Source organism: Leuciscus leuciscus, assembly GCF_965113295.1.
Source record: "Leuciscus leuciscus genome assembly, chromosome: 20".
Taxonomy (NCBI): domain Eukaryota; kingdom Metazoa; phylum Chordata; class Actinopteri; order Cypriniformes; family Leuciscidae; genus Leuciscus; species Leuciscus leuciscus.
This window is the reverse complement of record NC_138744.1, coordinates 4165707-4192030: the sequence shown is the minus strand read 5'-3', so window position 1 is coordinate 4192030 and position 26324 is coordinate 4165707. Positions and strand designations below refer to the sequence as shown.

At 39.4% G+C, this 26324-nt stretch overlaps 1 protein-coding gene across 3 annotated transcripts in view; it reads right to left on the bottom strand.

The window, feature by feature from the left end:
- The window catches only part of ntrk1 (neurotrophic tyrosine kinase, receptor, type 1), a 32506-nt gene extending 6489 nt beyond the window's left edge, over positions 1-26017 (bottom strand). The window contains exons 1-14 of one of the 3 annotated variants that reach the window (XM_082150701.1): positions 25549-26017; positions 21964-22038; positions 21354-21425; positions 17039-17107; positions 16688-16839; positions 16279-16421; positions 15850-15988; positions 12984-13316; positions 12878-12895; positions 12019-12074; positions 11819-11921; positions 8858-9022; positions 8632-8762; positions 7446-7618 (exon numbers count right to left, since the gene is read on the bottom strand). In XM_082150701.1, the coding sequence (XP_082006827.1) occupies positions 7446-7618; positions 8632-8762; positions 8858-9022; positions 11819-11921; positions 12019-12074; positions 12878-12895; positions 12984-13316; positions 15850-15988; positions 16279-16421; positions 16688-16839; positions 17039-17107; positions 21354-21425; positions 21964-22038; positions 25549-25727 (1808 nt within the window). In that variant the 5' untranslated portion in view covers positions 25728-26017. The remainder of the gene's footprint in view (positions 1-7445; positions 7619-8631; positions 8763-8857; positions 9023-11818; positions 11922-12018; positions 12075-12877; positions 12896-12983; positions 13317-15849; positions 15989-16278; positions 16422-16687; positions 16840-17038; positions 17108-21353; positions 21426-21963; positions 22039-25548) is intronic. The other 2 variants (XM_082150702.1, XM_082150703.1) reach the window with 2 other exon arrangements.
- Positions 26018-26324: the final 307 nt, after the last annotated feature.

Genomic DNA, 26324 nt, shown 5'->3' with positions numbered 1-26324 from the left:
CAACATAACTGGATGACAACTTGACAACAATGTAGCATGCTACTTTTTATCACTATACATTGATTGTATGTTGTTTCACATGCTACTTTTTAAAAATGTTTAAATAGTAGGCAGTATTCAACAAGTATTATCCTAGTCTTCCATTCTGAACACAAGCATCCAACACTGAAAAATTCAGGTTCTTTATTGGCATCGATGGTTCTGGTTCCATGAAGAACCTTTGATGTTTTTGGAAACTTTCCATTGCACAAAAGGTTATTTTATAGTGGAAAAAGGTTATTAAAGATACGATTATAAAAATATTTTTCACACAAAAAAACTAAAACAAAAAAAACTTTAAAGAACTGTTCAAGGGACCAAAAATGTTTTTTCTATGGCAACCTTTTTTGGAACCTTTATTTTTAAGGTTATAGTGGTTAAAAGTCGTTTATAACGCCTTAATTATACTGTTATGCTTTTGAGCAAACTCTAGATTGTAGTAAGTGTACTGTAAGTTACATTGGATTAAAAAAAACATCTGCTAAATGAGAGCACAAGCGCCATTGCCTTGCGTGTCAGGCCTCAATGAGCAAACCACTGTCTCCATTCATCCTAATATACGCATGCAAACTCTCTGCCACTCGCTTGCCTTCTTTTCTGCTCTGAGGTTTAGTATGTGATCCCTATTAGTTTAGCAGGCAGGTGGCAGGATGGGGCAGCTGCAACCGAGACTGGAGCCACATCCATACACGTGAAAATGCGATTTCCATCTCCCCCTCAAACATTCACTTGTCCCCACTCCCAATCTGGCCCCAGCAACCACCTGGCAAACAGACTGGATCTTTACGCACCGAGACTCAGCTGTGCTGGACATATGGTCAGTCAGTCCCCCATCAGCCACCTCATACTTCAGGGAACTTTACATCTTAATTAAAACTGGAGCATCACAAAGCTGGATCCGCATTTGGGCTCCATCGCTCTTCTGCTTGGTTTGGGCACTGGGTTTCAGTAGATGTAGATGGAAATATGGTAAATGAAAGGCTTTGAATTTGATGTAACTTTTCATGTAACATGAAAGCCCAAAAGAAAATGCAGAAAGTTGACTAGCATGCCAGATTATTAACTGTTAACTCTTGAGAGGATATACTAAACTTTCTTGGGTCGAGTGCAGCTTGCGTCCTATTTTTCCCAAGCAGGGCTTGACATTAACACACACCAAATGCGGGGTGTATTTCAGCAGTGGCGTGTATCGCAGTCACTCCTACTAGCCACTTTGACGGGTTGAATTATATATAAAATATTGTATACATTTTTCAATTGGAACTTTTTAAAAAGGCATCTGAAATAATTATTAATTAATAATTTTTTTTGTTCCATATCGTTACTGAAATATATGACCCTGGATCACAAAACCAGTCACATGTCGCACGGGTATATTTGTGGCAATAGCCAACAATACATTGACTGGGTCAAAATTATACATTTTTCTTTTATGCCAAAAATCATTAGGATATTAAGGTAAGATCATGTTCCATGAAGGTTTTTTTGTAAATTGCCTGCCGTAAATACAGTGAGGAAAATAAGTATTTGAACACCCTGCTATTTTGCAAGTTCTCCCACTTAGAAATCATGGAGGGGTCTGAAATTGTCATCGTAGGTGCATGTCCACTGTGAGAGACATAATCTAAAAAAAAAAAAAACCTCCCTCCAAAAAAAACTCCCTCCAAAGATTCTCTATTGGGTTTAGGTCTGGAGACTGGCTAGGCCACGCCAGAACCTTGATATGCTTCTTACAGAGCCACTCCTTGGTTATCCTGGCTGTGTGCTTCGGGTCATTGTCATGTTGGAAGACCCAGCCTCGACCCATCTTCAATGCTCTAACTGAGGGAAGGAGGTTGTTCCCCAAAATCTCGCAATACATGGCCCCGGTCATCCTCTCCTTAATACAGTGCAGTCGCCCTGTCCCATGTGCAGAAAAACACCCCCAAAGCATGATGCTACCACCCCCATGCTTCACAGTAGGGATGGTGTTCTTGGGATGGTACTCATCATTCTTCTTCCTCCAAACACGTTTAGTAGAATTATGACCAAAAAGTTCTATTTTGGTCTCATCTGACCACATGACTTTCTCCCATGACTCCTTTGGATCATCCAAATGGTCATTGGCAAAATTAAGACGGGCCTTGACATGTGCTGGTTTAAGCAGGGGAACCTTCCGTGCCATGCATGACTTCAAACCATGACGTCTTAGTGTATTACCAACAGTAACCTTGGAAACGGTGGTCCCAGCTCTTTTCAGGTCATTGACCAGCTCCTCCCGTGTAGTTCTGGGCTGATTTCTCACCTTTCTTAGGATCATTGAGACCCCACGAGGTGAGATCTTGCATGGAGCCCCAGTCCGAGGGAGATTGACAGTCATGTTTAGCTTCTTCCATTTTCTAATGATTGCTCCAACAGTGGACCTTTTTTCACCAAGCTGCTTGGCAATTTCCCCGTAGCCCTTTCCAGCCTTGTGGAGGTGTACAATTTTGTCTCTAGTGTCTTTGGACAGCTCTTTGGTCTTGGCCATGTTAGTAGTTGGATTCTTACTGATTGTATGGGGTGGATAGGTGTCTTTATGCAGCTATAAAGCTTTATGCAGCATATAGATAGGTGTCTATATGCTTGGATATATATCCAAGATGGCGCCGCGGATGGCTGCCTCGGTGTGGAGCTCTCCAGTTATTGTGTTGTTTTTGTTGGTTTGTTCTGCGTTTAGTCATTCTTTTCCTATCAGTTTCACCAAAGACGAACTACTGGACATTAGGAAACACACACCAGACAACTTTTTCACAGATTTTGATTACTCAGACGTTTTACTGGACATTCTCGTCGGAGGGGCAGCGGTGTTGTTCAAACGCGCGGTCAGACGCAAACGCGGGAAGCGCGCTGGCGCGCTGGTTAAACTCCGCGAGCGCGGCCTCCGCACTGCACTCCCTAGTATTCATCTTGCGAATCTCCGATCTCTTCCTAACAAAATGGACGAACTTCTTCTCCTCACCCGCACTAACAAGGATTTTTTAAACTCCGCTGCTCTGTGCTTCACTGAAACCTGGCTGAGTGAAGCCATACCGGACAACGCACTACATCTGCCGGGCTTTCAGCTGTTCCGAGCGGATCGCATCGCGGAACTAATGGGGAAAACGAGAGGTGGTGGATTGTGTTTCTACATTAACGAAAGTTGGTGTTCAGATGTAACAACACTGAAGAAGATGTGCTCTCCTAATTTAGAGGCACATTTCATAAACTGTAAACCTTTCTACTCGCCGCGGGAGTTTTCCTCATTCATTCTCGCGAATGTTTACATTCCTCCAGACGCGTGTGTGAGCGCGGCGATACAACAGCTGGCTGAACATATAGCTGAAATGGAACAAAGGTACCCAGACTCTCTTTTAATCATTCTTGGGGATTTTAACAAAGCAAATCTCTCCCGTGAACTGCCAAAATACAGACAGCATGTTACATGTCCTACCAGAGACAGTAATATATTGGACCACTGTTACACCACGATAAAGAATGCGTATCACTCCGTCCCACGGGCAGCTTTGGGGCTCTCTGATCATTGTTTGGTTCATCTTATACCGACCTACAGGCAGAAACTGAAATCAGCTAAACCTGTAATAAGGACTGTAAAAAGATGGACCAACGAAGCAGAGCAGGATCTACAGGCCTGCTTCGATTGCACTGATTGGACTGTTTTTGAAGCTGCAGCCACCGATCTGGATGAGCTCACAGATACTGTAACATCATATATCAGTTTCTGTGAGGATACATGCATTCCTACCAGGACATTCTTATCATTCACTAATGATAAACCATGGTTTACTGGGAAACTCAAACAGCTTCGTCATGCCAAAGAGGATGCTTACAGAAGTGGGGATAAAATCTTGTATAACCAGGCCAGAAACAGACTGACAAAGGAGATCAGAGTTGCTAAAAGAAGCTACTCTGAAAAGCTGAAAACCCAGTTTTCAGCCAACGACCCGGCATCAGTCTGGAGAGGCCTGAGGAACATCACCAACTACAAATCACCATCCCCCCGATCTGTGGAGAATCAACAACTGGCTGACACTCTCAATGCATTCTATTGCAGGTTTGAGAAGCCCAGACTCACACCTCACACCCGCTCTGATGTGCACTTCACACATCCACCATCACCTCCTGCAACCCCTCTCCTCCCCCCTTCTGCCATCCAACCTGAGCTTAAGGTCTGTGTGGAGGACGTGAGCCGAGTCTTCAAAAAACAGAAGACTAGGAAAGCTTCAGGCCCAGACGGCATCTCATCTGCTTGTCTAAAAGCCTGCGCTGACCAACTGGCCCCAGTCTTCACGCAGATCTTCAACAGATCATTGGAGCAGTGTGAAGTTCCCTGCTGCTTCAAACGCTCCACTATCATTCCGGTTCCCAAAAAACCTAAAATCACTGGACTTAATGACTACAGACCTGTCGCTCTCACGTCTGTGGTCATGAAGTCGTTTGAAAGACTGGTGTTGGCCTATCTGAAGGACATCACTGGACCCCTTCTGGATCCCTTTCAGTTTGCTTACAGAGCAAACAGGTCTGTGGATGATGCAGTCAACATGGGACTGCACTATATCCTGCAACATCTTGACAGACCTGGGACTTATGCACGGATCTTATTTGTGGACTTCAGTTCGGCCTTCAATACCATCATCCCTGATCTTCTCACAGCCAAACTGACTCAGCTCTCCATGCCATCCTCAATCTGTCAGTGGATCTCCAGCTTCCTGACCGACCGGCAGCAGCGAGTGAGACTGGGGAAGCTCACATCCAGGACCCTCACCATCAGCACTGGCGCCCCCCAAGGGTGCGTTCTCTCCCCACTGCTCTTCTCCCTGTACACTAATGACTGCACTTCTAAAGACCCCTCTGTCAAGCTCCTGAAATTTGCAGACGACACCACCGTCATCGGTCTCATCCAAAATGGTGACGAGTCTGCTTACAGACTGGGGGTTGAACAGCTGGCTGTCTGGTGCAGCTATAACAACCTTGAGCTGAACACGCTCAAAACAGTGGAGATGATTGTGGATTTCAGGAGAAAATCCCCAGCACTCCCCCCTCTCACCATCATGAACAGCACTGTGGAAGCAGTGGAGTCATTCAGGTTCCTGGGCTCTACCATCTCTCAGGACCTGAAGTGGGCAAATCACATTGACTCCATTGTGAAAAAGGCCCAGCAGAGACTGTACTTCCTTCGCCAGCTGAAGAAGTTCAATCTGCCACAGGAGCTGCTGATCCAGTTCTACTCAGCCGTCATTGAGTCTGTTTTAAGCACTTCCATCACTGTCTGGTTTGGTTCAGCTACCAAATCGGACATCAGGAGACTACAACGGACAGTCCGGACAGCAGAGAGGATTATTGGTGCCCCCCTGCCAACCCCCCAGGACCTGTACTCTTCCAGAGTGAGGAAGAGAGCAGGTAAAATCATCACAGACTCCACTCACCCTGGACACCCCCTGTTTGAACTGTTACCGTCAGGACGGCGACACAGATCACTGGCCACAAGAACATCCAGGCACAGGAACAGTTTCTTTCCACAGGCCATTTCCCTTCTGAACACTTAACATGCCCCCCAAGGCATATGCCTGTAAGTGCAATACTCCCACTGTCTAGTGCAATATTCTCTTAACTCAGGTGATATTTATATTTATATTATTCATACTACTCAAAATACTGTAAATATGTTCATAATCTGTAACATGCACTAGACTCCCACTGTCTAGTGTAATATTCTTTAACTCAGGTGATATTTATATTTATATTATTCATACTTCTCAAAATACTGTAAATATGTTCATAATCTGTAAATGTTTATTCAGACTAAACCCAACTGTGACCCCTTTTTTTTTTTTTTTTTACACTATTTTTATTTTATTTTTTTAAAATATATTTTATTCTTAGAATTTGTATTACTATGTTTCTTGTTGTATTTGTATTTGTATATGTGCACTGGAAGCTTCAGTACCAAGAAAAATTCCTTGTGGGTGCAAGCACACTTGGCAATAAAGCTCTTTCTGATTCTGATTCTGATTCTGATTCTTCTAACGACCTCAAACAGGTGCATCTAATTTAGCATAATAAATGGAGTGGAGGTGGACATTTTAAAGGCAGACTAACAGGTCTTTGAGGGTCAGAATTCTAGCTGATAGACAGGTGTTCAAATACTTATTTGCAGCTGTATCATACAAATAAATAGTTAAAAAAATCATACATTGTGATTTCTGGATTTTTTTTTTGATTATGTCTCTCACAGTGGACATGCACCTACGATGACAACTTCAGACCCCTCCATGATTTCCAAGTGGGAGAACTTGCAAAACAGCAGGGTGTTCAAATACTTATTTTCCTCACGGTATATAAAACATTTATTTTTGTGAGTGAATGCAGCACAATCGCCAACATAAATGGACAACTTTAAAGGAGATTTTCTCAATGGTTTGATTTTCTTTCACCCTCAGATTTCAGATTTTCAGATAGTTGTATCCCGGCCAAATATGGTCTTATCCTAACAAACCATACATCAATGGACATCTTGTTTATTCAGCTTTCATATGATGTATAAATCTCAATTTCAAAAAATTGACCCATATGACTGATTTTGTGGTCCAGGGTCACATATATGAAACACTTCCAATACTAATTTTCCGCAGAATAAATACATGAGCTGAGCTTTCTCTCTCTCTCTCTCTCGTCTCTCCGACAGCGATTTTAACACACAAACCCGCCTCCATTCACTCACTCGTTTTATTTTAACCCAGATGAATATTGTTGGTGTTACAGGGCTTGAACTTTGCATCATTTTCTCATTCCCCCAGATGTTGTGCAAAGTGTGCATGCATAAAGCCGCCTCTCAGAACTAAATTGAGTTATTTTTCGCTGCTTATTGCACTTAAACAATCAAACACATACGTAAAAATGTAAAAGAAATGCCGGTCTTGGCGAGTATTCACGTTAACACAGTCAGTCATTTTTTAAGTGAACGTAAACATTTGAGAAATAAAACAGATGTGTAAGTGTATAATGGATCCGTGCGACAGGTCTTAAAGTGACAGTAAATAATGGGATAATATAAAAAATATCTATATGGCAGTTTTTTTCCATGGTATCGATGCCAAAGGCCAGTGAAAATGCTGGCTGGCTTGTAACTTTGGAAAAAAACAAGCCACAGGGGCCAGTGAGCAAAAAGGTTAATGTCAAGCCCTGCTCCCAAGTAATTTCCTAGATGCTTTTGGCTAAATCGTCCAAAGAAACATGTTTTTGTGCTTTTAAGGTTGCCCTAAGACAGCAAATGTGGATAGAAGCTCTGTCTCTGAAGACTCTTTCAGCTGGCCGGTTTCTGACCGCTACACCACTTTGTTGGCACTGTAGTTAATTCGCTGTGAGTGGCTGGTGGTTATTAGACTGACCTTAGAAAGCGGTTGAGGTCTCCGTGTCGCATGTACTCGAACACCATGGCCAGAGGTTCTCCGTCTGTACACACACCGTAGAACCGCACTATGTGTTCATGTTGCAGCACCGTGAGCAGCTCGGCCTCGCGCTGGAAGTCCTGTCGGGTGGACTCGCTGGCAACTTTCAAGGTCTACACATGAAGACAGTCAGATGTTCAGTGAACATACGGTGCTCCAAAAAAAGTATCTGAATACTTTCAATAAAAGCAACAAAGGTAGATGCATTCTGGGAAATGATATATTTTTTTTTTATGTAAATTGCATTTGTAATTTAAATCTGTTTTAATGCTACTTCCTGACATTCCAATTCTTCATTCAGTTCGCTACTTAAATTTAAATTCAATTCAGTGCTCAACTTTCATGGTTTGCAACAGTATTATTTTAGTATTATTTATTGATATTCTGTATTTTATTTTATTTTTGGTTAAATTTTAATTTCAGTTTTTTTGTGTGTGGTAATTTTTAGGTAATTTTAGTCATTTTGTTGCGCTTATTTGTAATTTTTTATAGTTTAAAAAAATAATAATATATTAAATATTTCTATTTAGCTTTGGTTTTAGTCTATTTAGATTTCAGTTTGAGTAATTTTAGTAATTATTTTTGGAATTAATTTAAGTTTTTCATCCATATTTTATTTTGTTTCAGTTAACAAAAATTTTTAAAAATAGTTTTAGTTATCAATAACATAGCTTTGTAAACATTAATTTTCTGTGGTTGTATTGAATTTAGTTTCTAGCTTGTTAACCTACATTGTGAAAACTTGTGATAGTCTTGGGCAAATCTGGAGGAATTGGTTGAAAATTACTAACCAATCAGTAATGTTTTGCATTGCTTGCCATTGTTCTTGTTCAAATCTGTGTATATGCATATAGCTGCCATGGAGTTAAATATTTTAGCTGTATAATATAGCTTTTGTTGCTAAAAAAATAAATAAAATAATAATAATAAATTATATATATATATATATATATATATGAAGAGTTCAGATGCAAAAGCCTCTGAAATAATTTTTATTAAGCTTGTAACTATTCATATATATATATATATATATATATAAATTATAAAGAAAAAATTTACATTTAATGAAAACATGAAATAACCCTAACCCTAAAAGAAGCCATGATAAACTGAAGCATGATCATACCTTGATAGCAACCAGCATCTTGTCAGTATCAGGACAAAGGTTGGCACATTCTGCCAGGTAAACCTTGCCAAAAGCTCCTTCACCCAGTTCCCACTTCAAAATAATGTCTTTTCTTTTAATGTTTTGGACACCTGCAAAATACAAAAAAATAATCACTTTAATTTAGTACAAACTGAATCAGCATGCTGAAAGCTTGTGTGCGATCATGGGATTGTGAGACACTCACACATGTCTTTGTCTTTGATGATGCCACAGAAATACTGCGGGTTTTCCACAAAACTGGACAAGCCAGAATCCAGCGTGCTGTCATCTGAAGATGGAGGACTTGCCCCGAAGTTCATGAAGCGGAGAGACACGGCCAGATCGTCCTCAGTGCCTAGAACAGAAGAACCTGTGGACACACGGACAGAAGGTGGATCCCAAGCAGCGTACAGTATGGTGTGTTGTGTGTACAGTATGGTGTGTTGTATGTACAGTATGGTGTGTTACAGTGTGGTGTGTTGCATGTACAGTGTGGTGTGTTGCATGTACAGTGTGGTGTGTTGCATGTACAGTGTGGTGTGTTGCATGTACAGTGTGGTGTGTTGCATGTACAGTGTGGTGTGTTGCATGTATAGTGTGGTGTGTTGCATGTACAGTGTGGTGTGTTGCATGTACAGTGTGGTGTGTTGCATGTACAGTATGTATGTACAGTATGGTGTGTTGTATGTTGTGTTGTATGTACAGTATGGTGTGTTGCATGTACAGTATGGTGTGTTGCATGTACAGTATGGTGTGTTACAGTATGTTGTGTTGTATGTACAGTGTGGTGTGTTGCATGTACAGTGTGGTGTGTTGCATGTACAGTGTGGTGTGTTGCATGTACAGTGTGGTGTGTTGCATGTACAGTGTGGTGTGTTGCATGTACAGTATGTATGTACAGTATGGTGTGTTGTATGTTGTGTTGCATGTACAGTATGGTGTGTTGCATGTACAGTATGGTGTGTTGCATGTACAGTATGGTGTGTTACATGTACAGTATGTTGTGTTGTATGTACAGTATGTTGTGTTGTGTACAGTATGTTGTGTTGTATGTACAGTATGTTGTGTTGTATGTACAGTATGTTGTGTTGTGTACAGTATGTTGTGTTGTATGTACAGTATGGTGTGTTGTATGTACAGTATGGTGTGTTGTATGTACAGTATGGTGTGTTGTATGTACAGTATGGTGTGTTGTATAAAATTGACAAGTTACTCCATGCACTAAAAAGCATCCGCAGAATGTTTACTTGATCCGAAGCAAAATCACCTCAGTTTTAGGAAGTGGAATTAAATGCAAAGGCCTCTCCTTCAAATCACAAAACCCACTCAAGCTATAACCGCAGAGACCCCAGACTGGGCAGAGAAGAGGAACGCAGGGAATAGAGGGCGAGAGGGGAGGGAGGCAATCAGGTCCACTTAGGCACTTTGTGAGCGGAGCGAGTGGACCTGAAAAGCCTGGCTCCATCACTCTTCTTTAATGGCTGGCTCGCGGCTGGGGCTCCCGATGCTATTTACTTTGCATGCTGTAATTAAGACCTGGCAGCACTTTGCCGAGCTGTTAGGCTGACACTGTACAAAGTTACAGCTTAAAAGAGAACGTATTTCGCTCCCTTTTTGTGTGTTACTTAAAAATAACACAATGCCTCGTGTGGAACTCATTCCGATTCCAAAATAATAATGGAGAAAGTCATTTTGGCACGTTCTGTCTCCGGCTTTCTGGTTTAGTGATAACATTCTTCCGCTGTTGCGTGAGACACACCTGGTTTGTTTCTGCCATGTGTTTGTTTAGTTCCCTTTCCTTTGAAAGATCTCAAAACATCTTCGTTTGAGGCTTAAACTGATTTAGCTTTCTGATTAAGTGAAAATTGTTGTGTCATTAGCTGGATTTTGGGAGAATTTTTTTTTTTTTTAATGTAGCACTTTTGACAGATGAAATGACATCATGAGATGAAGGCTTCACTCATATTAGTAGCATAAAAAAATAAATAAATAAAAAATCCTACAAATGGTGGCCACTATATTTAGATCACATGACTGTCACATCAGCCAGTAATTAAAAAAGTAATAATGTTCTATAGACATTCTACTAACTAAAGTAACTTTGTCAACTACTTGTCAAATAACTCTTATTAGAGTATTAGTAGACTGTTAGGTTACAGTTAGAAGAATAAGTTGCTTAAAGTCAGTAAATGTCTGTTGAGGGACCATCAAAATAAAGTGTTAGCAGATATTAAGAAGACAGTTAGTAATACTCTAATGAGAGTAAGTTGACATGTGGTCGCAAAGGTACTTATAGTTAGTCGAACGTCTAAGATAAGCAACCGAAATAACGTTAATTAATCACACAATCCATTTTACTTCCATAATCTGACGTACTTTTGAGCAAAATAGAATGTTTAATAAGGAAAAATTAAGGGTGGGGCTTGATTACATGCCATATTGGATAGTTGGTGGGAAGATTTTGAAAAGTAAAAGGGATTTATATAACATCAGTTGAACAGGAAAGTGGTTTCAGAGCAGTGCTGAGCAAGGTTTAGGAAGCAAAAATAAGAGTAACATGCACAATATGCATTAAAAAAGTAAATGTGGCGGATTTTGATTTCATGTTGACTTTTCACAAATACTGTATATATGCTAAGATGGTGCACTCATATTGCTATGAATAGGAGAAACTGCAGTGTACAACATGGAGGAGTTACACTACAGCTGCTGTTAGAAGCTCTGGTTTCCATTTGAGATAGATTTTGCTACTGATTTGAAATATGTCATTTAAATGTGAGTTTGGCAAGAATTTTCCCCTTTCAAGTTGGTCTTGCGTGCCCGAAATATCTGCCCGGAGGCATTGGAAATATGACTGTCGAGTGAACTGACATACCTTGAAAGGGATTTTTGGTAATACATAAAAAGTCACCATGAAATTTTAATTACAATTTTCGAGCAAAACAGGATATTTAATGAGAATGCAGGGTGAGGCTTAATGGTATCCGTCGAGAATTCATTTCATTGTGAAAAATGGGTGTTGCGTGCTAAAATGAAAACTTCAGTGGTTGAACAGCGAAAGGGAAAGTTGTTTCAGAGCAGTGCAAAGCAAGGTTTAGGAAGCAAAATGTTTGTTAATATGGAATAACTCGCACAATTAATGTGCATTAAGTAAAGAAGAACTTACGGTGGATGCCGAACTTGGAGTGCTGTCCACATTTATTGATGACAACAACCATGATGAGAAGAAATGTGCACGCAAACACAGCGAGACCCACCGCTACTGACACCTATGAATGTGCAAATGGACAGAATTAGAGCGATAACACTTATACAAGAATGTAAAATATAACAGGATGTTGTGATCATAAGTGACTCATCTCGTACCCCAAACACTCTGGTCTCCAGTTTCTCCGTCTCCGTTGATTGGTTGGTGGGAACTGCTAAGGTTAAAAGATTTAATGAAATGTTACTTTATCAACACTGCCAAAAAATATATTTTTTCTTGTTTTCCAGTACAAATATCGAAACATTTTTAAATCAAGATACATTATTAAGTATTATGCCCTTATGCAACGTCTTGATTTTGATTTTGTTTTTCATGTTAAATGTTCAAAAAACATTATTTTTCACATATTCTCCACTGTTGCAGGTCCTCTATTCCCAGTCTGTCAGTAACGCTCTGTTTAGTTCCTGTCTCTATAAAGCCCCTCCTTCTGAAAAGCAAAGTGTGCTCTGATTGGTCGGCTTGACCAGTGTGTTGTGATTGGCTTACCATAACAGTGACTACTAACTGAACTCAAACAGGCCTCGCTCCTTTATTTTGTGTATGCATTGGGCGGGAATTATTTAAATGAGGAATATTGTGGCATGTTTGTTCCCGGAAGTAAACTCAAGACTAAAATCGAGGTGTTTTAGGGAGTTCAGAAACTGATATAGAGAAAGTTTAAAATGTGAAAAAGCATAATAGGTCAAATATATCATTTAAGATATTAAATATTCAATCTATCAAAATTAAGTAAGAAAAATCTTGTTTTTGCTTTGAATGAATTGTTGTTGTTTTGCCTCCATGGCAGATATTTTTTCTTGTTTTGAGAAAAAAAGTCACTTAATTTTGATAGTTCATAAAGCAAGACTTACTATCTTCTGCAATTTTGCTTCTCAACTAAATGTATCTGTTATTTAGGAATGTTTAGGTGTTTGTACAGGAAAATGACCTACGGGAAGCTGATTTAGAGAAACTTACTTGGCTCATCAGGGTGGACTGGCATGTGGAGAGAAATGATAACAATAAATTACTCAATTCACCACAAAGCTGATGCCATACATGTTGTGTGATGATGTGCACTCACCAGGAATGATGCCCTCTGGGTCAAAGGGGTCGAAAGGATTTACCATGAACATCGCCTTTGCCGTAGCCTGGTCCCTGCCCAGTTTATTCTCCACGATGAGTGTGTAGTTGCCGTTGTTCAGATGGGTGGGCTTGTTGAGGAACAGACACCCGTGTTGGACGGAGCCATCGGTCGCGTCTCTGATCAGTTCGGTGTAGGTGTAGCGGGTCTCGATGAGAGGCGTGTTGTTGTACAGCCATTTGATGGTGGCGGGAGGATTGCTGTCCACAGCAAATGGGATACACCAGTGATGTTGTGGTTCTGGGTCCCTCAGAAACAAGATCCGCACTGGAACTAAACACAGACGGGGAATGAGTTCACACGTGTGCAGTGAGACATAATCACAGTCCATTAGGGATGCACGATGTTGGATATTTAATTGTTTCTGCCTATTTTGAGACTTAGATTACTTTTGATATCATCTTGGACTAATGTAAAGGGATAGTGATACATTATGGCAAAAACATTCTCCTGATGTGCAGTTTCCCTTTAAGAATGCAAGTCAGAGTTAGTGTTTTTGTCACTGATAGCACCTGTGCATAAAATGTTAAATACCTTTTTTTTTTTAAGTACAACAATTTTTGTGCATCTAGTCTAATCTCTATTTAATACTGTATTATTATGAGAACTTATTAATTTTTAAAAGTATATATTTTTAAAGCAGATTTCAATAATAAAATGTACTACTACTATTATTATTATTATTATTATTAAATAATAATAAAGAATTATAAGAATTGAAAATAATTAAATAATTATTGAAGAATTTTATTTATCGATATTAAATGAAAGAATATTTTAAGAATACTGTACATTATATTTATCTGTTGTGTGTGTGTGTGTGTGTGTGTGTGTGTGTGTGTGTGTGTGTGTGTGTGTGTGTGTGTGTGTGTGTGTGCTGTTGCTTTCTAGTCTCCGCTCTTATTCTGCTTCTGTATCCAACTATCAGGCAGCAGATTACTGTATGTATTCCTATTGGTAGTCATTGCATTGCATCACTGCTCATTTGCATAAAGTTGAATTCGCTAACTGCCGCAAACCATTGCTGTAAAGAAGTCTGTTAAAGAAGTTCACATAATGTTCCTGTATGAATAATGCTTTTCTATAACTAGTGCCTGTTCTTCAGAATAGCTCAAATGACTGGAGCATCCATCATAATTTTTTTTTTTTTTTCATGAATCAGTGTGCTCAATCTTTACAGTAAACCTGTTGACCTGTTATAAATAATAAATCTCTGTCTGTTTAGGGGACCTAACCACAAGAGGCACTTGAGAGCCGGGTGAAGGTGGGATACAGGAAATGGTTCTTTTAGCCGGGAGAACATGCTGATGCGCACAGCCCGGTCGCTGCTTCATAACCATTTCAGTGCTCTTAACCCGTGACCCTTCCTTCAGAAAGTGCTTCGCATGGGAGAATCACAAGTCATTTGTGTCATGGCCTAGAGTTCACGCTTGAAAAACCGTCCTCGTTACACCGGCCCGATGTTAACGGTCGAGCCATTTTTGAACGCCACTAATTGTGGTCATCAAAAGGAATTAAATAATTGAATCCATTAATTGGGTTGCGGTAAAGGTAGATGGCCAAAGGTGAATTTCATCATCAGTACACTAAGGCATAACCAACACTAGGGAATTATATTATCGATTGGCGTCTGGGTTTAATAAAAGTTTCGGGTCAGAAGTATGCCGTGGCAGCACCTGTGGCTATAACCGGCCTGCTAATTTAAGAGCTAATTAAGCAGTGGCCGGCGACGAGCCGTTGTCCACCAGTCACGTGATTCTGATAGACTGGCAACTAGCACACTTGCTATCTGCCAATCGGTCCTCACAATTATATTTCCGGACTATGGGGGAGAGAAATCCATTAGTAGAGAACAAACAAGATCTGAAGACAGTTATCATCCCATTTTCCTGACAGTCATTATCGCTCCCCTGATGGCTATACATTTGTCTGAAGTCAAGCACTGTTTTTCTTCTTTCTGAAGAGGAGGTGATAAACAGTGATAATTGCTGTGGTGTGGAGTGCGTCATATGGGAGGATTTTCGATGGAAAATTCCGGCCGTTGCAATGCTGTTGCTTCTCTGAAGATCAGGGTTATCATCGTTAACTACATTTTTTTTTTTTTTTTTTCGTACATTTTTAAATTGAATTAAAGCTATAAAGCTGAAATAAATAAAACAAACTAAATGAAAATGGCCTTGGCAACTAACTGAAATAAGTTTAAGCACTAAAATGAATACATTAATTAAAATATATATATATATATATGAAGAGTTCAGATGCAAAAGCCTCTAAGTGCCATCTGAATTTATTTTCTAGAATGAACATTTTTATCAAGCTTGTATATTTAAGTTCAGTAATTTCACTTAAATGACAATTAATAGGTAATTTGCATTGCAATTTACGTGAAATGATTGAACTTAAATATACGAGCTTGATAAAAATGATCATTCTAGAAAATAAATTCAGATGGCACTTAGAGGCTTTTGCATCTGAACTCTTCATATAAAGCACTAAAACTGAAATAAAAAAAAATCAAACTAAATAGGCTTATTATAGTTCATTAAAAACCAAAACTTAAACCATAAAAATTAAAAAAATCGAATTGAAATATAATTGTCACAGTTTCACCCAGTTTGGACTTTTCCGGTTTGCACTATTTCCCGCCTCGCCTCGTTTGTTGTCATGGTTACTGATTTGATTTCGTCATTCAGTTCGATGTGTGTAGTCAATCATCATTGTTTTCAGTTGTATATAAGTTCACGTGTGTTCTCCTTGTCTCTGTTGGATAAATAGCGTACGAGTTGAAAAAAATGTCAGTACTTACATTCGATATCCAGCTGCACCGTGGCTTCATCCATTCCAGCGCGATTCTCCGCCTCACAGGTGAGATTGTGCAGGTTGTCTCTAGAAGACACTCTCCTCATGTGGAGAACCAGCTCCAGGGTCGATCCCCAGATTCCTTGCTGTGGACAAAGATGAATGCAGACCAGATTTAATGGATTGACAAAGATCAAACAAGTCCTGCAACAATGTCTGATCAACCAACCAGGGGTAAGGAACTTCAAGAACAGTTCTTTCAACTAATTTTACTGTGCATGTATTCATTTTGTCCAAAGTGACTTACAAATGAGGAATGGTTCAAGGAAAGTGATAAATCATAGGATTATGGTTATGATTGCATATTTTTTTATCTTCCAGTACCAACAAATGATCTTGATCCAGGCACATACAGTATGAAGCCAGTGTCATGTACCTGCAGGGTCCAGCTGGACTGTAGGTGCTCTGTTCTCCAGCGGATAGTCGGCGTTGGTACTCCAGTCACCAGACAGGTAAATGTCAGGTTTCCACCTTCTTGAGTGGTCAGTGTCGGAGGGTCAATTTTGACTTCAGGAACACCTGCAGAACAAGAAAAAAAAATTTAATTCACTGATTTTAGTTTCTAAACCTTTGAACAGTAGTGTATGTAAAATTGTAAAGTAACCATTATGACAATTGTGTTTCACTAACTGAAAGGTGATGGTTTATTTCAAACAGTTTTCCCAAACTCACAGTCACTGCGTTTACACTTTTAGGGAAATCAATCTTGCTTATTGTCTCTGCATATTTAATTGGGATGGAAGTAAAAATCACACACTTGATCTTAAAATATGTGGTGCACTTACTACAATTATCCATTTCAAATGAATCCAGCTGAATGCTGTTTCCATTGTAGATGCAGTTTTGTTGAGAATCAATGTCGCTTTGTCTTTTTCTATGCCATTGCTGAAGCCAGTAAATGTCACATGAGCAGGTGAGTGGATTGTCCCTCAAAATTCTGTGTAAAAAAAAAAAGAACCGATTTCTTATGCTTACTTCATGCTTTCAGCAAAAATAACACATACATAGGACCTCAAATCTATAATTTCAGTTTTTCAGACAGAGGTAAATTGTTTAAATTGTTCAGTCTCAAATGGCCAGCAGAGTACATCTGTAAATCTCAGCACAGCAGTGTAAGAGTGGAGTTTGTTACTCACAGACTCAACAGAGGGACCGAATGAAACACCCTCCAACTGATGTGCATTAGTAAATTAGAGGCCAGGTTTCTGTAAAAGAAGAGAAGATGTGAACTACATATGCAAAAAGAGAGATCATGTTGGCTCTGTTGTACAATAGTTAAATAGACTCTTAATAAATAGGACTCATTCTCTTTCAAAAAATGATGTGTAGGCAACTCAGATACGAGAGTTGAACCTGTTTTGAGGCATTGTATCACACAATTAGATTTTTGTTAAATGGAAGCTGATTCAAAATATTACTAAATACTTTAATGGCATATAAATAATATTAAAATAACACTGCCTGTATCTAGATATGGCTCCAATAAACCCTTCAATGTGAGTGGGATTTTTGGCCAGCTGTATTGTTTTCCAGGTGAAAATCTTTCGTCGACAATCACTTGGAAAAGTAATGGTACCACAACTTAATAGTACCACAACTTGAGGTATCTTTCATGTCCATAGCCTATGGACATGAAAGATACCTCAAATTATTAGCACAAACATACAGGATGTGTTATGTTCTAAAGAAGGGCCAGTTTTTCCATTCCACTGCACTACGTTTCCATAGATTTTCGATGTAAACTTGTGCAGTGCTAGACGGATGTGTTTGCCCATTGCGCTCGCATCTCGTGTCTTTTGCAGCATCTCCTGCACAACGCGCCATTCCAAAAAAAGCGACACTCAAGTTAAAATAAGTTCAACTTTTTAAAAAACGCATATTTTGACCTTTAGGGGAGGGTTTTTGCTTCACGAGTTTTTAACCCCCCAAAAAAAAAAAAATAATCCATTGTTTTGGAACATTGTTTTATGTAAACACGGACTAGGCGGACGTTTTTAACTGATTCGTGTCTTTTGCAGTGTCTCACGCATGACACAGCATTCTATAACATGGGGCTCAAGGGGGAAAAAAAGAGTTAGACCATGCCCTTTTTTTCGTTCCACTACCCTGCATCTTACATTTTTGCTGTTAAGAGGCGTGCTTTGTTATGTGTAAAGCGCAGTCCTGAAATGTCAACTAGGCTCTTCCCTGTGAAGGCCTCTCTCCCCTCCCTTTACTTCTTTCTACAGATAAAGCGTTGTCGGGATAATTCCGGTTCGCGTGGCTACGTGGAAGCGATACAAATGCTGTATTATTAAAACATACTACTTGTTATTACCAGACAAGTAGTATGTTGAGGGTTGATTTGTAGGGAAGGACTACACGCTTGCGCATATATATTCAAACGCACATACCTATAGACTGAACTCGTAATACGCATGTGCACGCCATCAGCGTTCTCACTGGTTCACGTTTTTGAAGTTTGCGCAGAGCGAATTTAAGAGTTTTCTGTTAAAACAGTGTTGTGTTAGCGGCCCCTAAGTTAATAACTAATGATCATTGCGACGGAAGTGAATCAAACTAACTTTAGCTGGACAATAACTTTATTCTAGAGCTGGAATAAAGCTAAAACACTTTAATTTCCTATTATCAGTGTAAAGCTGCTTTGGAACAATATGCATAGTAAGGCTATGTTCACACTTAGCGTCTTTTTTGACAAGAAAAAGTTGACAACGGCGTTTTTTTAGCAAAAAAAAACGCTGGCAGCGTTCGGTTACAAATAGCAGCCGAGCGCGTCTTTTGTGGCTGGCGCATATACTGACGCGTCTTGACCATGCGTCAACATACGACGAAAAGGGTACCCCCATAACGTCCATATGTGACGATTCGGGTTATGGGTAGGTTTAGGTATGCGTTAGGGTACCGCTAGGAGGCGCTGCTGGTGCGCTTCTGTCTGCGTCTCATATTGACGTTAAAGGGGTACCCTTTTCGTCGTATGTTGACGCATGGTCAAGACGCGTAAGTATATGAAGTTTTGGGGTGAGACCGGGCTGCTATAACAAGAGCTGCAACAGTAGCCTAGTGCTGTGTGATGCAAAAAATGTCGAGAAAGAGAAAGTTGGCTCTTGCGTTGGCTTTTGAAGTTACCGGGGAGGAGAATGTCGGTTCACAAAGACGTTTGTGGGTGCACGACAGACAGTTGTTCTTGTTGTTATGGAAACGACAGGTCTCGCTACTCGCTTGTCATTGGTCAGCTGTCAAAAAGGCGCTTGACGTAGGGCGTTCTTTTCAGAAAAGTTGAACTTTTTTCAACTTAAAAAGACGCTCTGAGCTGCAGAAAAAGACGCCGGCGGTGGCGTCTAAAAAAGCGCTCAGGACTTTTTTGAAAAAACGGTTTACTCCATAGGGTTATAATGTAGAACCGACGCTGGCAGTTTGAAAAAAGACGCTAAGTGTTTACATAGCCTTAAAAGCGCTATATAAATGAAGATGACTTGACTTAAATGCCTATAGGCCTACTTAAGCTTGAGGGCTTGTTCAAATCGTTAAGTATGCGCAGTAGCTAATGACACTATAACAAGATTCAATGCAGCAAAATATTTCATAGTAGCACTGCATTTCTAAATAACACTGGCACGCATCTCTCTGTATTGGCGGACAACTGGACTCAAGCTTAATTAGTTGAGTGATTTTCTCTCTTTCTCTCAGAGAACAGGTTTGACAAGTGTGTGAGAGTGAATTTTGAAGGTCTGTGTGTTGGCCACAGACATAGTTTTACGAATTTTTTTGCATCATTCTTTTGTACTGAAAGGTTTCTGATTCAGAGATATTTGTCGTCCTGTTTCATTGAATTTTGCGAGACCTCTGGAGGAGACGGAAGCTGAAATCAAAAGCTAAATAAAGAGAGATGACAAACGATGGGGACAATAACGGCTTGGCAGATATAGATTCTTCTGTGGCAGGGCTAATGGGGGCCAGCAAGGGTTCAAATATTTGTTTTCCCTACTCCCAAAAGTTCATGTCAGATGGGTCGGCCATCGGGGCCTATCTATTACAGCTCGATTCTACCGTGGGGAGAGAGCGTCTGAGAATAGCAGCTGCCGTTTCATACTGGCGTCGAAGGGAGGGGGGGCGTGGATTTAAAGAACCGAAGCAAAGGATGGATCAGGCGTATAAAAGATAGGCTCGTTTATACTTATGATTTTTCATACTGTACATCCCCACCGACACTTGAAGCTTACAGACACATCTGGTCCTCCGCACAGCCCTCTGTGAAATATTGATTGCGTGATAATGGACCCTTAGTGGAGTGTATTTATTATGCATCAGTTGTCAATAATACGCCAAAGTGGGCGAGTAAAAGGTGACTGCTGGATATGCTCTCATGTTTCCCCAGAAACCCCCCCGTTCCCCCCCCTCCTGTGTGACCGCTTTCCCCCACATCAACAACAGTGGGCATGTCGCACACACTGGAAGATAACGATTACAAGATAGTGGAGATAAGGGTCAACAACCTTTCTGCTAATATCATTAGTGTTTTGTTGATGCTGTGATTAGAAATCTTCCCTTCAGGAGGGAATAGACGTTGGCTCTTTTAGCCCTAAAATGCATGATTAAGAATAGTTATGCTTCTATTTTTAGGTATTGAGTTACTCTGTTTTATTCTATTAAGATGCCTTGTTGTGGAGGTTCTATAAGGTTTCTTGGTATAAGTGAAGTTTGATTTGTTGTATACATGATTTGGATGAGATCAAGGGCATAAAAAACATTATTGTCCCCCCAGTTTTGGGGAAATGATCATTATATTTTGAGATTTTTCTGCTGTTTTTAAACTTCTTTTCCATCTAATGATAATTCATGGTGATTTAAGATCAAGCTAAATAAATAAATTCCACATGGACACTAAATTCAAAACGTTTTAAAGATTGCCATTGACTTCCATAGTATGAAAAAAAAAATATATATATATATATATATATATATACAATGGCTACCTTCAACTATCCCTTTAAGTCTCCTAAAATTCCAGAAAAGAAACAGCATACAGGTTTGGAATGACATGAAAATTAATAAATAATGATAGAATTAGAACAACTGGATGTCATGTCACTTAATTAATATTCAAGAGCCAAGCTGATTTTGTAATGTCTCCTGCATCCCACCAAACACAATTTTCAGATTGTTCTTACGCCCTTGATGACATGATGATCATGAACAAATTGCAAATTTGTTTTTAATTAGGGGAAATAAATGCAATTAAATGATTTCTGGAAGTGAAATGTAAAAATGTTTTCCTCAATAGTCATTCAGTTGCTAACTAACTTTAAATGTGTCTAGGGTTTTTACCGCCTGAGACCAATAAAGCAGCTTCACTCATCAGAAGGGAAGAGGATTTGAAGTGATTGACAGGTACAAGCCCTGAGACCCAAGTGTATTGTGGGAAGGCCAGTCGTATATGTAAAGAACACTCACACATACTGCAGCTTGAAATTATGCTGGAAGGCATTTTCAGAGATGTACACCATCCCACAATCTGTGACCGTCCTGAAAAATATATACACAAGTCAGCCAGATAATTGACTTTTTGAATATGAGAAGTTTGAATACCGTTGTTGTCTGTGTAAATTATTAATTGGAAATACATTTATAATTTACTGTCAAAAGTGACAGTAAAGACTTTTACATTGTTCAAAAAATGCGGTTCTCACAGTTTCCACAAAAATATGAAGCAGCAAAAAACGTTTTCAACATTGATAATAATAAGAAATGTTTCATGAGCAGCAAATCAGCATATTAGAATGATTTCTGAAGGATCATGTGACACTTGAAGACTGGAGTCATGATTCCTTGACATAACAGGAAAATATAATATTTAAAATATATTCAAATATTTAAAAAAACTGTTATTTTAAACTGTAATATTCCCCAATATTACGTTTCTTTCAGCATTTTTGATCAAATTAATGCAGCATTGGTCTGCACGAGAGACTTCTTTGTTAAACATTAAAAATATTATACAGACAGTCTTGTATAAATGATCTTTATTGAATCTTGTACATCGTTTGTAGTCTTAAATACTTACAGGTTCTTCAGTTCTCTGTAGTTGGCGAGGTCTATGTCTGTGATGTTCTCCAGGTTTGCTTGATTCTCTATGTAGCTAGAGGGTTGAAATGAAAGAACGTTAAAAGAATAATGTTATAATATTTATGCTCAATGTCATTATTTCAAATCTGAAACTGTTTACTGTATGTTTCTGATATATTTCATTGGTACACATTATTTCTGATTTTGTTTGCATGATCAAATGCAACAACTTGCTTCATCTCTAAAACGACTTTCCTTCTCCGATTATGCCACAAATTCATCTTCAGCTTTCAACCCTTCCCCTCTAACCACCCGACTCCAATCTGGTATGTAACGCCCCCTTTTCATGATCTCATCTATTCCCAATCCTACATTATTTTTCATTGAATATCCTATTTAAATCAGGAATATATTGAAATAAAATAAATCTTGCTTTGTTGAAATACTGAGAAACATGGAAATGCAGCCACATAATGACATTTGCTCTTAATATTGTGTTGTACAAATATTTAAATTCAGTCATGTTCACCTTGAGTACATTTAGCAAGAAGAAACTTGTTCCATCTCCACCTTAAGACTCCTGAATTTTGTTTCATTCAAGTGTGTGATTCCAGGTCTCTGTTGAGTTAGCCTATATTCAATAGTTGTGTGCCCTTGCAGCCATTATTATGGGGCATAAACACCATCAGTGAAGTATTTTGAAATCGATTACTTTTTCATTTCCACACAAGCAGTTTTACTGAACGGTACTTGTACTTCCAGGAATGAGAACTCAGATTCTTTTTGAGAAAAAGTTTTCATAATGGCTCATTGAATCAAACTATATATGTGTCTCATTTCGAGGCTGCACTACATTCCAAATTAATATTTATAATGGTTACTGTTCTGTAATAAGACATCATATGACGCACGCAGAGGATGCAGCCTTTCAAATGAGACACTTCATATGATGTATGCTTAAACATATATAAGCTGTTCCATAATTCAATGCAACAAAGCTGTATAGTTACAATATCCACTAACAGAAAGTACCATGGTGTTGACATGCTTTTAGTGTCTACTCATCTAGAAAACGTCATCCCGTGGGTCAGTGTCTGCTGGCAGCAACACTTGACATTGGCAAAAGCCAAATAAACCACAGAACTAATATCAGAAATATTTGTATAAACCATCTTGACAAACTCATATGATGTTTAAGTACATATAAAATTCAATTTCATATGATGCGTTCCCTGATTTCTGTAGTGCTTCTTTCATTGTCAATACATAATCAAGCAGGTGCAAATTATTGCATTCACTGTACCATGCTGAAATATGGCCCTGAAATATGTTTCTTTGTTTAAATTACAGCTTTAAAGAGGTGGGATATAATATAACCAGTGTTTTATTGAGGCATTGAATATACACAGAGTCATGCTGATAATAATGACCCTCTCTTACTTGTACATAAATAATCTTTTCAAATATAGATGCTGATAACCAAAGACATTTCTTCTGACTTCACTGGAATCTTTTGATCTGTGATTCGGTCCAGTTGTGTTCAAGAAGCACAAACAGATATTCATTAGCGTCTGATTGACCCAGAGAGCCATAATGCAATTACAGAGCAGGTGGGACGACATCTCAAACTGCTTTGGCTTATTGAATCGAGTCGAGTGGGCAATATTTCATCTATTGTTTTCAGCGGGGCATTCACGAGCAATTCGCAGAATGGAATTTACAGCATGATGAATGATGTATTTCTGCCGCTGGTATGAAGTTAATGGTCTCTTGTTTTCCTCCCTGGTAGAAGTGCTGTTCCTCTGCACTATATGCCCGTCTCACTAATACAGCCAAATGCTGCGTTTTTTTACGGGCACAAAGTGTTCTGTGTAAACACGTGGTGAAAGAGCATTCTCATTTATTGATTGAATGCTTGTAGTAAATGTAGAGACTCTACTGGAGTTCAGAGAATCACACTTGAGCAGGTGTACTGAGACAAACAACAATGGCAGCCGTGCAGAACTTTACCATACAAATACAGTGATGACGTCAGTCATTGTTCGATTGCATATACAGTTATTAGCTGTTCTACATATATATATATTATTGAATTATCCTAATTATTGAATGAAGCACTGATTGATCAATTTTGACCTAAGCTGATTTCAGTGCAACTTCCAATAATAAAATCTCATATAATTTAGTTTAGCAGAAATCAGCCATTTTCATTTGAAAATGGGGTCATTTGAGTTGCACTTTTTTGTCATCTATTCATTCTCATGTTGCTTGAATCTCATATTGCATGATTTTTCTACATTGGAAACAGGAGTTGTCAAAATGTCAAAGTTGCTCTTTTCTGTGTAATGAAATCACATAGAGCTTTAATTTAAGCTTGATTTATTAGAACATGATATTAGATTGGGATCTGAACCCAGGTTCCCTTTACGTTCCCGGCTTACTATGTTGAAACAAGTTTTTTTACATTTTTTTGTATGTATTGTTTGTCTCATCTCTTCCAAGGCACAAAGTGAACCAGATCCTGAGCACATGATCTCTAAAAACACCTCTTGAGCATAATGATACAGGTGGCACAATGGAAAGGCACATGATGGTGTACAGAAAAAAATCTCCAGGATCTGTGAGTGATACACAGATATGGGAAGCGCACATTGTGACCCAAACAAACACTATCAAGGTAACGCACATCTAAATACCACTAAATAATGCGAAAAACACTGACTGCTTAAAACGCTCCATTTGACATAATTAATAAGAAAAGATGATGTAGCATTACTCAAAAAAATTAATATGTAGAGATGAGGTGCATATTGTTATCGACCCCAGATTCTGAGATGAATTATATGGTATTGTAAAAGTAGTGTATAGGTACATTGGCTTTTTAGATTTAATAAATCTAGCATGTCTTTCCATTAAACATTGCATTATTTACACTGAAGGGAGGAGAACGAGAGAATGCATGAAACATAGTGAGATACAGATTGTAAGAGGTGTGGTGATTATCCTACTATACGCATAAGTGCCATAATCATATAAACACTATTCTGAATGAAGTGCAACATCCTGCAAGGCTTGGTATCAATGTTAAAACACGTGCACCTCTGGGAAACATCTGTCTGACATGAACATTGAGATGTTTTTCTCACCATTTCCGAGAATAGATTATGTACCTGACACTCTTAAAGGCACTTAAAGAGAAGCCCAGCAGCACAAAGTACCAGGCCACTTTTCCTACAGCCCTTGATTAGTTTCCAAGGATTTCCTTGTTTTGGGAAAATTCTGCTTTCAGTGCATTAGGTCCTGATTCCACTAATTAAATGAAATGTACTTTAAAGCAATAAATGCAGGTCTGACAATTAGATTGGCCTGCCAGAAAAAAAACCCTCTAGGCTAAACCAGGGAACGCATGCACAAACTATACATCCAAATGCCCAGATTTCTCCATGAAAATTCATGAAGGCCGATCACTTTGATTGGACTCGCCACCTGTTCCATCTCCGCACCGCACTGAACTTCCTCGGAAGTCTCAGCAACTTTTATCAAGCAGCTCATCGAACAGATTCGTACACCAAACTCAACTTACATTTCGGTGACGTTTTCACTCTCCTGTGGCGCCAGCGCCGGGATGCTGGTGATCCCGTCCAACTCCAGGCATTGCAGCATGGCAAAGGAACAGCGACAGGCGCTTGGGCATCCGCTCAGGGCTGGTGCAACCAGGACAAGAAGCAAAACCACAATCAGGTCCACCCTACGCTCAGCCATGGTGAGTTTGTTCTCCTGGAGGAATCTCCACCCTGCAGTGAGGAGAAGCGGCTCTTCTCTTGGCCAGCACTCAGGGTTATGATCCCATCCAGGAGCTGAGCTATTGAGCCGTGTTGAAGGGCCCAGGGGAACGGTGGGCTGTTGCCTCCTCTCCTCCTCTCACTACCTCCCAGTCCGAGATTGAGAAAAGGAGGGGAGGGGCAAAGCGGTCCATTAGTTGAGTGTGAGATGGGAGAGAGAAATGGTCACCAGACACCTCTGTGACACTTGCAGAAGTGACTGTAGCCAGACTCATGAGCTGCAGGTGGACACGGATAGATTGGAAGTGACCATGAACTTTGAGCTTGTGAGGCAAAACAACTCATGACTCATGTATGCACAAAGGGCAAGGATTGTGCCATTTATCCAATAATTTTTATAGGAGCATGGCAAAGGTGATATGATTCATAGTCTCATTTTTCTCCAACATGATTCTTCATGTGTATAATTCTCTGTTAAGATACTTCAGCTTGTTGTTAGGTCATGAGGTTATATATTTAGACAGTTTTGTTTCCTCTTTTAATTCTCAGACACACTAACTTTGTCCAAAGTGCTGGG